Raw genomic sequence first — 13,406 nt, forward strand, 5'->3', positions numbered from 1 at the left:
TAGAAAAGCATTTTTATTGGTTTCTGCTTTCATTAGGAGGGCAGATTATAGTCCCTGCAGGGCCTTCCTGCTACTTACTTAGGTAAGTATAAATTAAGTATAAATAAATCTTTTATCAGGATAAAAGATAATTTGCATTGTTAGACTTATAGAAAGAGACTTTTCTGAAGCCAACCAGCCCCTATGCCAATAAAAGCAAGCAAACATACATTTAAAAAAATGAAACAAGACATAAGCTGAAACCAGAGTAGGAACACAAATATCAATACCAACACAAGGATCTGAGACTAGGCTTGCAGCCATGGTAGGGGTGTAAAACTCATTCATTTTAAGAAACTTTCACCAAACCAAACTAGGCATAGGAGGTTACTCTCTTAATCTGATAGAGTATCTACTAAAAAAGCTGGAGCAAACATCATCTTATCAGTAAAACATGAAAAGCATTCCCTTTATTTAACCCTTTCTATTTAGTTTTAAATGGCAGTTATCTAATACAGTTAGCACACAAGGAAGAGAGAAACAATATTGTAAAAGGAAAAATCCAGATGAATCTACAAATAAATGATAGGACAAAATTCAGTAAGGTGGTCAGATATAAAATCAAATACATTTTTATACGGCAGCAATAAACAGACTATATACACTATATACCCATTTATTTAATAATCACAACAAAAATACAAAGTACCTGGGAGTAAATTTTTTAAAAAGACTTATAAGACCTTTATTTAGAAAAAAATTTAAACTTTGTAAAATACCTCAATAATAGTAAAGAAGTATCATGTTCAGAGGTATTATAAAACTATGAATTATCTTCAAATTTATCCACAGATTCAATGCAATCTCAAATAAAATTTATCTTATTATTTTTTGAGATGGAGTCTCACTCTGTTACCCAGGCTGGAGTGCAGTGGCATGATCTTGGCTCACTATGACCTCTGTCTTTTCGTTTCAGGCTATTCTCCTGCCTCCGCCTCCTGAGTAGCTGGGATTACAGGCATGTGCCACTATGCCCAGCTAATTTTTTTTTTTTTTTTTTTAGTACAGACAGGGTCTCACCATGTTGGCCAGGCTGGTTTTGAACTTCTGACCTCAAATGATCCACCCACCTCAGCCTCCCAAAATGTTAGGATTATAGCATGAGCCACTGTGCCCAGCCCCAAATAAAATTTCAATAGAAGATCAAAAGTGCATGAAGGACCAAAATATGTCTAAAGAGGAGTAAGGTCAAAAGGATTAATCTAACATACAAAATTTATTATAAAGATAACGTGTTGGCATATAAATAAACACACCAATAGAGAGCACAGGCATAGATCATGCATAAATGGGAATATAATACATGACAGAAGTGAATGGCAATCATTGAAGGAAGTATGGATTTTTTTAGTAAAGTATGGGACAGTTTGTTATCCACATTTAAAAAGAAAACGAAATTGAATCCTGCTATGGTCTGAATGTGTCCTCCAAAATTCATGTATTAGAAACTTAATCCCCAAAGCAGTACTGCTGGGAGGTAGGGCCTTTTGGTAGGTGTTCAGGTCATGAAGGCAAAGCCCTCACAAATGGATTAGTATCATTATAAAAGGGCTTCATGGAGGGAGTTTGGCCCTTTTTTTTTTGCCCTTCTATCCCTTTGCCAGATGAAGAAGGCACAGAGTTCCTCCCCTCTAGAGAATGTAGCAACAAGGTACCATCTTGGAGGTAAACAGCAGGCTCTCATCAGACACCCAATCTGCTGGTATCTTGACCTTAGACTCCTGCCTCCAGAACTGTTAGAAATAAGTGTCCGTTTTTTAATAAATTATCCAGCCTCAGGTATTTCGTGATAGCAGCATAGCAGCACAAATGGACTAAGACAGATCCCTAGCTCACTCCAAATAGAAAAATCGGTTCCAGATGACTTAAATATGAAGGATAAACCTTCAAACACTTCAGAGAGAAATATAAGAAAATATAACTTTGCAGTAAGGAAGACTTCTTTTTTTTTTTTTGGAACTGGGGTCTCGCTGTGTCATCCAGGCTGGAGAGCAGTGGCACAATCAAGACTATAGCCTTGAATTGAGGTGCTCAAGCAGTCATTCCCGCCTCAGCCTCCTGTGTAGCTAGGACTACTAGTGAGCATCACTACATCTGACTCTATTTATTTATTTATTTATTTATTTATTTTGGTAGAGATGAGACCTCACTATGTTGCTCAGGCTGGTCTCAAACCACTGGCCTCAAGCAATCCTCTCACCTCAGCCTCCCAAAGCACTAGGATTACAGGCATGAGCCACTGCCCCTAGCCAGGAAGAATTTTTAAACAAAAAGAAAAAAAGTACTCACCAAAGAGTAAAAGATTAATACATTTGACATTTAAATAATAAATGTTTATTAATAAAAAACTAGAAGACATTTTTAATATTTTAATGAACAGCTAAAGAATAGTCTCAGAAATATGTAGGCCAGGCATGGTGACTCACAAGATAATCTAAGCACTTTGGGAGGCTGAGGCAGGAAGATCGCTTGAGCCTGGAAATTTGAGACCAGTCTAGGCAACATAGTGAGGCCCTGTGTCTACCAAAAAGTAAAAAATTAGCTGGGTGTGGTGGTGCACATCTGTAGTTCCAGTTACTTGGGAGGCTTAGGTGGGAGGATCACTTAAGCCTGGGAGGATCACTTAAGCCTGGGAGCCTGGGGCTGCAGTGAACCATGTTCACACCACTGCACTCCAGCCTGGGTGACAGAGCGAGACGCTGTCTCACAAACAACAAAAAAGGCTGAGCGTGGTGGCTCATGCTTGTAATCCCAGCACTTTGGGAGGCTGAGGAGGGCAGATCACTTGAGACCAGAAGTTCAAAACCAGCCTGGCCAACATGGCAAAATCCTGTCTCTACTAAAAACACAAAAATTAGCCAGGCATAGTGGTGCATGCCTATAATCCCTTACTGGGGAGACCGAAGCAGGAGAATAATTTGAAACCAGGAGGTGGAGACTGCAGTGAGTGGAGATCACACAAATGCACTCCAGCCTGGGCAACAGAGCAAAACTGTCTCAAAAAAAAAAAAAACAAACAAACCCAAAAACAGCCTGACGCAGTGGCTCATGCCTGTAATCCCAGCACTTTGGGAGGCCGAGGTGGGTTTATCACCTGAGGTCAGGAGTTTGCGAACAGCCTGGTCAACATGGTGAAACTCCATCTCTATTAAAAATACAAAAATTAGCTGGGTATGGTGGCGCATGCCTGTAATCCCAGCTACTCAGGAAGCTGAGGCAGAAGAATTGCTTGAACGGGGACCCGGGAGACGGAGGTTGCTGTGACCGGAGATCGTGCCACTGCACTCCAGCCTGGGTGACAGTGTAAGACTCTATCTCAAAAAAAAAAAAAAAAGGCCGGGCACGGTGGCTCATGCCTATAATCCTAGCACTTTGGGAGGCCGAGACAGGCAGATAACGAAGTCAGGAGATCGAGACCATCCTGGCTAACACGATGAAACCCCGTCTCTATTAAAAATACAAAAAATTAGCCAGGCGTGGTGGCGGGTGCTTGTAGTCCCAGCTACTCGGGAGGCTGAGGCAGGAGAATGGCGTGAACCCGGGGGGCGGAGGTTGCAGTGAGCCGAGATTGCGCCACTGCACTCCAGCCTGGGCGACAGAGCGAGACTCCGTCTCAAAAAAAAAAAAAAAAAAAGGAAGAATTTCTTATAAATCAATAACAAAAAGAAAACCTAAAAGAAAAATAGGTTAAAGATATGAATGAATAGGCATTTTATAGGATGGGGAAGGGAAATACTGAGAAAAAACAAACATATAAAATTATACTTAAACCATCAGGAAACTGATATACAATTAAAACCATAATGAGATACCATTTTATACCTATTGGATGGGGTAGAATTGATATCTGAGTACGTGTTGGTAAAAAAGTGGGTCAAAGGATACTTACACTATTGGTAGAAATACAGAAGAACACTGAAAAATAATTTGGTTTATTTTCTGCAGTTGAACATAAAAATACATTTTAGCATAGCAATTTCACTACTAGGTACATACCCTAGAGACTTAAACAGCTTGAGTACGAATGGTCATATTATTACCATAAGCTTTAAAAGCAGAAAACTGGAAACAACCCAGAAGTCCATTTACAAGAGATCAATATGTTGTTGTATATTCACACAATTAAATATTATACAGCAACAAAAATGAATGAACTTAAAACATAGGTAAAACTTAGAAACATAATGTTGAATAACAAAACCAAGTCCCAGAAACAGGACAGTAATTTTTGCCTGATCAAAACCAAACAAACCTAAACAATGTACTATTTTAAGAAACAAAAATATGTGATACACTTTTTTAAAAGGCAAGGAAATGACAACTATAAAATTCAGATTAGTGGTTGCTTCTAAAGAAAGGCACAAAGAATGGTGCTGGAGAGGGGCACACAGACACCTTCAATAGTATCATTAATGCTCTAGTCCAGTGGTAGCCAAATTATGACCCACTGCCTGTTTTTGTAAATAACGTTATATTGGAACACAGCCACATTCATTCATTCACCTATTATCCGTGACTGCTTTTGAGCTACAATGACAGAGCTGAGTAGCTGCAACATAGACTTCATAGTGTTTATATCCTAAAATATTTACTATCTGGTCCTTCAGCAGAAACATTCACAAACCTCTGCTCAGGCTGTGTTGGATTCACAAGTGCACATTTTATTATTATACCTTATAAGCCATATCTTAAATGTATTTTCTGTATATATAAAGTGTTAATCATTAGATGCTTTGTTCAAAGAACTTTCACATGTTTTATTAATTTGGAAATTACAAGTGCTCACATTATATATTGGCTTTTCTCTATATGTTCTAATCATATATGTATAACTCAAACTTATGAAAAATATAAACAAACAAAAAACTGAAACTGTTAGAAGCATCTGGTTCTCACGAACACAGAATACTCTAACAAACCAATAAAATGCATACCTGAAAAGGTTAAGAGGCTTAATAGTTAATTTCCTGTTAAATCTGCCTGTATGTAAGGTAGATTATTCCCCTAAAATTTTCCTTCCCTTTTAATATGTAATTTCTTTCAAGATCCTAGCCCCCCCCAAAAAATCACATAACTAATTGATTGCCTTCCTCTATAAAATCATTCACCAACTACAGAAATTTGCCTTATTAATGTACTTAAGGAATATTACATAATCAGAGGGCAACTAATTCCTCTTAGAAAATTTTATCAAATCTAAACAGTCAATCCTTACTGAGTTAGCAAATCCACAGCACAAGGAAGTGGTGGAAGAAGACGCTGAAATACTTCCTCAGTAAGGAGATCACCACAGTGGGAAACAAAGCTCTTGATAGCTGAAAAGGAAAACAGACTTTTACTTGGGCATACTGTAATCAACCACGAAAGGCACATTTGATTATGGTACAATATTAGCATTGTTATTAGAGTAATAAAGCAATTTGCTAAAATAAAAAAATTCTTGAAACTCTGGTATAAAAAGGTATATAGTGCCTTCTACTCCTAATCATACTTAAAAAAAAAAACAACTCTCTAGGAGTACTAAGACGGAGCAATAACCATATTCACAAAATGCTGCTGTTCTAGGGTTTTACTTTTACTCAGCCCTCAAGCTTAGAAGCAAAAAAAAAAAAAAAAAAAAAAAACCAGCTTAGACTCTCAAGTTTGCCAGCTCTACAACTAGTTTCACGGAATCACACTGACTTTCAAGTCAGCACGTTAGGTTTTTACAGATGTTATCTGAAACAAATAGTGTGTGCTACCACTCCTGGATAATTTTTGTATTTTTAGAAGAGACGGGGTTTCACCATGTTGGCCAGACTTGGTCTCAAAGTCCTGGCCTCAAGTGATTGATCTGTCTGCCTGGGCCTCCCAAAGTGCTAGGATTATAGGAATGAGACATGGCGTCTGAAATAAATAACTTTCTATAATGAATTACTTTGTATGTAGAATAAGATGAGTATTTTAAAGTCAGACTGGGCCAGGCGCAGTGGCTCACACCCGTAATCCCAGCACTTTGGGAGGCTGAGGAGGGCGGATCACTTGAAGTTGGGAGTTTGAGACCTGCCTGACCAACATGGAGAACCCCGTCTCTACTAAAAATACAAAATTAGCTGAGCATGGTGGTGCATGCCTGTAATCCCAGCTACTCAGGAGGCTGAGGCAGGAGAATCGCTTGAACCCGGCAGGCAGAGGCTGTGGTGAGCCAAGATCACGCCATTGCACTCCAGCCTGGGCAACAAGAGTGAAACTCCGTCCCAAAAACAAAAAAAGTCAGACTGATCAATTCTTTTCTCTCTTTCTCTCTCTCTCTCTCTCTCTCCCTTCCTCCTTCCCTCCCACCCCCAGCTCCCCCACCCCTGGACCCTTTGAGACAGAATCTCACTGTTACCCAGGCTGGAATGCAGTGGTGCAATCACAACTCACTGAAGCCTCCACCTCCCAGGCTCAGGTAATCTTCCCACCCCAGATTACAGGCATGCACCACCATGTCTGGCTAATTTTTGTATTTTTTGTAGAGAGAGGATTTCACCATGTTGTCCAGGCTTGTCTTGAACTCCTGAGCTCAAGCAATCCACTCACCTCGGCCTCCAAAAATGCTGGGATTGGCCACTGAGCCTGGCCAAGATCAATTTCAAAAGTGGTTTTTCTTTAAGAGTAAAAATGCCATGAATAAACAAAACCAAAATCAATGCTTCCATGTCTTTCCAGGGATCTCACCCTTCATGGTGAAACATTACTTTTTTTTTTTTTTTTTTTTCTGAGACGGAGTTTCACTCTTGTTGTCCAGGCTGGAGTGCAATGGCGCGTTCTCAGATCACTACAACCTCTGCCTCTCAGGTTCAAACGATTCTCCTGTCTCAGCCTCCCAAGTAGCTGAGATTACAAGCGCCTGCCACCAAATCTGGCTAATTTTTTTGTATTTTTAGTTAGAGACGGGGTTTCACCATGTTGGCCAGGCTGGTCTCGAACTCCTGACCTCAGGCGATCTGCCCACCTCAGCCTCCCAAAGTGCTGAGATTACAAGTGTGAGCCACAGCGCCCAGCTGAAACATTACTTTTAACAGTCTATATATTGTAGAAGGTACAACTTTCATATACAGGTGACCCTTGAACAACACAAATGTGAACTTCATGGGTCTATTTATACATGGGTTTTTTTCAACAGATGCCACACCGAGTGTGCCTACGTCTCCTGCCTCCCCTTCCACCTGCTCCACCTCTTCTGCATCTGCCCCCACTGAGAGAAGTAGATCAACCCCTACTCTGCCTTCTCAACATAAAGATGATGAGGATGAAGACCTTTATGATGATCTACTTCCGTGTAATGAATAGTAAATATATTTTCTCTTCCTTATGATTTTCTTAATAACATTTTTTCTTTTCTCTAGCTTACTCTAAAAATACAGTATATAATATACACAACATACAAAATATGTGGGGCTGGGTGTGGTGACTCATGCCTGTAATCCCAACACTTTGGGAGGCTGAGATGGGAGGACTGCTTGAGGTCAGGGGTTCGAGACCAGCCTGGGGAGCATAGTGAGACTCCATCTCTACAAAAAATTTAAAAATTAGCTGGGCATGATGGCATGCACCTGTGGTCTCAGCTACTTGGGAGGCTGAGGTGAGAGGATCACTAGCCCAGCAGGCCAAGACTGCAGTGAGCTGTATTCACACCACAACATTCTAGCCTGGGCAATAGTGAGACCCTATCTCGAAAAAAAAAAAAAAAAAAAAAAGTGGTAATTGACTATTTATGTTATCAGTAAGGCTTCTGGTCAACAGCAGGATATTAGATACGTTTTTGGGGAGTTAAAAGTTAGACACAGATTTTTGACTTTGAGGGGCATTGGCATCCCTAACCTGCACGCTGTTCAAGGGTCAATTGTATAGGCTAAATGGAAACCATTCTTAATGGTAATTAAATCAAACCTTAGTATTTCTGAAAAGAGAAATGAATGCTTACCTAAGACAAAACAATGTTGACAGTTTTAACTGGATTGCACCTAATAAAACATGTATCTTAAGAACTCTCAAATCTGGTTTATTATAACATATACCAGTTATCATTATCAACTAATCAGTTACAATTTTTTTGTTTGGTTACAAAAAAAAAAAAAAATCATTAAGTGGCATATCCCCCTGCCTCGTGTTAAATAAAACATACAAGTACATATTAAAGACAAAGGGTGGGTAAAAAGCCAAAGGAAAGGGAGAGAAAAGACTAAATCCAACCTACCACACAGTGCACCAGCTCGTCCTTCCAGGGTTACCTGCCATGTAAACGAATCTCCTCGGCTCTTTTCTGTTTCTAGATCTTTAGGAGATGCTGGAAAGACACACTTCCACAACAGCAGAACTCGAGCAAGGTGATGGCTAACAACTGCAGGACCTGTAATTTATTCAACTTGTTACTTGTAAGAGAACCCAAGGTTGTCACTCTTTAAAACTCTATTATTAAGCAGCAACTTCTCTCCCAAACATTTTAATTCATTATTGCAATATTTTGTCCCCTTTCTTATCTTCAAGTTCCAAATTATTACTGAATGAATTATTATCTGAAGGTGCTGGAGTACAGAGAGGAAAAACAAAGAACTAATGGTACAGGCTGGGCTCTAGTGTCAGCTCCTCCACTACTGCTATGTCCCCTTTGAGACTCAGTTTCATCTACATATTAAACGAAGCTAAAGCCCCCTGTAATGCTTGTCTTTAAGGGCTTGTCAGGTCCAAATGATAGAATGCACTTTAAAGTACTCTGAAAAGCTGTAATGGACCACATAAATGCAAAGTACAATTATTATAGGAACAAACAACATTGCATGCTTTTTGAGACAGGTTCTTTCTCTGTCCCCCAGGCTGGAGTTTAGTAGTGCAGTGGCATGATCACAGCTCACTGCAATCTCAATCTCAACCTCCCTGAGCTTAAGTAATCCTTCCAGCTCAGCCTCCTGAGTAGCTGGGACTACAGGTGCGTGCCACCACGCCCAGCTAATTTTTGTATTTTTTTGTAGAGATGGGATCTTGCCATGTTTCCCAGGCAGGTCTGAACTCTTGGGCTCAAGCAATCCACCCACTTCAGCCTCCCAAAGTAATGGAATTACAGATGTGAGCCATCTGTATTCTTGATCTTCAGAATAATGCTAAATTCTGATAGCAACTTGTTCCAGGTCAATAATCAGATACAAAATGTCTGAATAGAATACTTTTTGTTAAAAAAAGGTTTCGGAGCAACATTTATGAGTTGAAGGAATCATGACACAAACCCAGTAATAATACACAACAATGTACAATGATAACATTATCAATTATTTAAAAACCCAAACCCATAGCTTTTCTCCCCAGGTACTTTTCTTTAAATTTCTGGAGTTACCTTAAACTTCTCCAGTAAGCACTCTCTACTTCTTAATCCCACATTCTGCTGACTGTATGTCTTTCTTCTGTTCCAAACCCATAGCTCAGAACTGCATTTGGCTTTGGAGGGAGACTGCCTAGATTAATATCCTGGCTCCATCCACTTATTAGTTGTGTAAACCTGTATGAGTTATTTAACATTTTTGTGCCTCAATTTCTTCATCCATAAATGGGGAGAATAATAGTATTTTATTCAAAGGACAGTTTCTGAGGCGTATATGAGTTTATAGATAGAACAGTGCTTAAAGCTGGGCATGGTGGGTCATGCCTGTAATCCCAGCACTTTGAGAGGCCGAGGCTGAAGGATTGCTTGAGGCCAGGCATTTGAGACGAGCCAGGTCAACACATCAAAATCTCTCTACAAAAAAGTAAAAAGTTAGTTGGGTGTGGTAGCACATGTCTGAAGTCCCAGCTACTTGGGAGGCTGAGGCAGGAGGATCATTTGAGCCCAAAAGATCAAGGCTGCAGCAAGCTATGGTCTGACTGCCACTGCAACAGAACAAGATCCTTTCTTTAAATAAATAAATGACAATAATTATAATGTATCTAGCAAACACAACACACATACACGCACACTTTATGAGCCATCCACAGAGAGACAAGATATGGAGGAATCTGGAGATAAATCGAAGTTTTTTAATATGGCATCAGATAAACTGGGAAGTGTATCAAAAAAGGTTTAAGTGTGTGGTTTACATTCAAGGAATGAACGTGTTTTGTGTTTACATTAGTTCACAGTGAAATAATGAAGAAAATTATAAATGGTAAAGGGAATGATAAAAACAGAGAAGACATGTTTTAAATGCAAAGCAAAAATTAACAAAGCACTAAATGCTGTCTAAAAATCATTCCCAGATGGGCACTGTGGCCCATGCCTGTAATCCAAGCACTTTGGAAGGGCAATGCAGGAGGATCACTTGAGGTCTGGAGTTCAAGATCAGCTGGGGAAACAGCAAGATCCCATCTCTACAAAAAAAATTTAAAAATTAGCTGAGTGTAGTGGTGCAAACCTGTAGTCCTAGCTACTCAGGAGGCCCAGGCAGGAGGACTGCTTGAGCCTGGCATTCAAGGCTGCAGTGAGCTATGATGGTGTCACTGTACTCTAGCCTGGGTAACATGGTGAGACCCTGTTTTTTAAAAAAATAAAAAATAAAAAAAATTCCATTTTCTACAAAAGGAATCAAGCCTCCTTGGAGAAACTGCTGATGGCAAGCCTAAGGCAGAAAATGTACAATGTAAAACCTGGGAAATCTTGCATTCAAAAACACATTATCAAAGAATACTAGGTTCACGTTAAAAGGACAAATGAACCAACTTGAAGGGACTCCCAATGACCAAAGATGAGATAATTTGAGGATCGAAAGGAATAATGACCACAAGTGATTAAAACATATAAATATATAAAATTCCATGAGCTCATAATGATACCTAAAAACAAAAACCTCACTGGTCCCCCCGAAAGCTGCTATGATACTAACGCACTCTAAAAATTAATAATAGCCTGGATGCAGTGGCTCACTCCTGTAGTCCCAGAACTTTGGGAGGTCAAGACAGGCAGATTGCTTGAGTCCAGGGGTAATCTGCTTGAGTCCAGGAGTTTAAGACCAACCTGAGCAACATGACAAAACCCCATCTTTACAAAAAATTAGCCAGGCGTGGTGGTGCACACAGTCCCAGCTACTCAAGAGGCTGAGGCAGGTGGATCACCTGAGCCTGCAGATGTCGAGGCTGCAGTGAATCATGATCGTACCACTGCACTCCAGCCTGGGTGACAGAGTGAGACCCTGTCTCAAAAAATAAATAAATAAATGAATAAGAATAAAAATAGATAATAAAGGGAAAGAATAGTTAAGAAAAATGAATAAAACCCAAGAAAACGCAGTAATTAAACAAAACCTTAATTAAAACTTTTAATCCCTTTTTGTATGCTGATTATGAATATGCAGTAAAATATGATGTACAGGAGAAAGGACCTCTTGTTGTCTTCCTCCAACACAATTACCTTGTTTTAAAAGCTCTTGTTTATCAAAATGCATTTATTAGGTAGTTTATTTCCTCCTTAATTCACCAGGAACTTCAATATGGCAGGCATGAACACCCAGCAATAAGCAAATAAAAGCTCGACTACATTATTCCCAGCACACTGTGAAATGATGATCTATGCTTTGGTCTAACAAACACTTTCTGCAAAGGGGCAGATAGTAAACATTTGAGGCTTTGAGAGCCACATACTTCCTGTTGCAATTACTCAACTCTGCCACTGTACACCTACAGGTCACAGACAATCCACAAACAAGTGTGGTTGTATGCAAATAAAACTATGAATGCTGAAATGTGACTTTCACATGATTCTCATGTATTACAAAATATCTTTTTTCCCCAACCATTAATAAATATAAAAACTTTTCTTAGCTCACAGGCTGTATAATAAATACTGGTGGCAGGCCAAATTTGGCTCCTTGAGGCTAAACCTGATCCAGTCCGATAAATTTCTTTAATCATCTTAAGAACACTACTTAAAGTAGTTCTTCATTTATGATTGTTTATTCTAATTTAAGCTTCTTTAGGTCAAATTACTTTACAGGTGTCAAAATGATTTATTGGCCAAATCCAGTCAGTTGCTTTATTATTATTTTTTATTTTTATTTTTTAAGACGGAGTCTTGCTCTGTCACCCAGGCTGGAGTGCAGTGGCATGATCTCAGCTCACTGCAACCTCTGCCTCCTGGGTTCAAGCGATTCTCCTGCCTCAGCCTCCCCTGTGGCTGGGACTATAGGCACATGCCACCATGTCTGGCTAATTTTTGTATTTTTTTTTAGTAGAAGCAAGATTTCACTGTGTTGTTGGCCAGGCTGGCCTCGAACTCCTGACCTCAGATGATCCGCCCGCCTAGGCCTCCCAAAGTGCTAGGATTACAGGCGTGAGCCACTGCGCCCGACCTATTCGTTTTTTGTTTTATTTTGAGAGGGAGTCTTGCTCTGTCACCCAAGCTGGAGTGCAGTGGTGCAATCTCACTTCACTGCAACCTCCACCTCCTGGGTTCAAGCAATTCTCTTGCCTCAGCTTCCCGAGTAGCTGGGACTACAGGCATGCGCCACCATGCCTGGCTAATTTTTGTATTTTAGTAGAGATGGGGTTTCACCTTGTTGGCCAGGCTGATCTTGAACTCCTGACCTCAAGTGATCCACCCGCCTCAGCCTCCCAAAGTGCTGGGATTACAAGCGTGAGCCACCATGCCCAGCCTCAGCCAGTTGTTTTATATCTGAGCTATAACTTGTATGACAACAGAGACTTAAAATGTAGGTGTGATAGAGTAATAAAATTAAGTTTCATTAGCACCATAAGACTGGGAAAAAAATAAATAAATAAATAAAGTTTTCAGCGGCTCATGCTTATAATCCCAACACTCTGGGAGGTGAAGGCGGAAGGACTGCTTGAGCCCACAAGTTCGAGACCAGCCTGGGCAACATAGTAAGACCCCATCTCTACAAAACAATTTTTAAAAATTAGCCAGGCATGATGTTGCATGCCTGTGGTCCCAGCTACTTGGGAGGCTTAGGTAGGAGGATCACTTGGGCCCAGGAGGTCAAGGCTGCAGTGAGCCATGATCACGCCACTGCACTCCAGCTCGTGTGACAGAGTGAGACCCTGTCTCAAAAATTTAGAGGATATAAATAGTCGTAACTGTAAAACAATTACCGTTTTTTAATAAATATAATGTAAGTAAAATTCATCCCCTTCAATCTCGCAACCAACTTATTGGCTGTTATGAATCCTCAAACAATTATAGAACTGGATTCCCAGGCTATGGATATGTTCTTTTGCCTATATTGTGGAAATTTTTTTTTCTGAAGATGGATGTCAATGATTTTTGAAAAAGCCACAGTCGTTCAGAGTTAAGCCTGAAAGATGATTAGTAAATCGGCTTATCCTACTTGAGGCTTATCATCTAGTCCGGAAGAGAAAATCGAGAG

At 40.0% G+C, this 13,406-nt stretch overlaps 1 protein-coding gene across 12 annotated transcripts in view; it reads right to left on the reverse strand.

Annotated features, from left to right (window-relative positions):
- Positions 1-13,406, reverse strand: part of HEATR5A (HEAT repeat containing 5A) — a 170,739-nt gene that overhangs the window by 79,879 nt on the left and 77,454 nt on the right. For all 12 annotated transcript variants that reach the window (XM_063651512.1, XM_063651509.1, XM_063651510.1 and 9 more), the window contains 2 exons: positions 8,261-8,413; positions 5,255-5,354 (listed from right to left, as the gene is read on the reverse strand). In XM_063651512.1, the coding sequence (XP_063507582.1) occupies positions 5,255-5,354; positions 8,261-8,413 (253 nt within the window). The remainder of the gene's footprint in view (positions 1-5,254; positions 5,355-8,260; positions 8,414-13,406) is intronic.

The sequence above is a fragment of the Pongo pygmaeus genome, chromosome 15 (assembly GCF_028885625.2).
Source record: "Pongo pygmaeus isolate AG05252 chromosome 15, NHGRI_mPonPyg2-v2.0_pri, whole genome shotgun sequence".
NCBI lineage: Eukaryota > Metazoa > Chordata > Mammalia > Primates > Hominidae > Pongo > Pongo pygmaeus.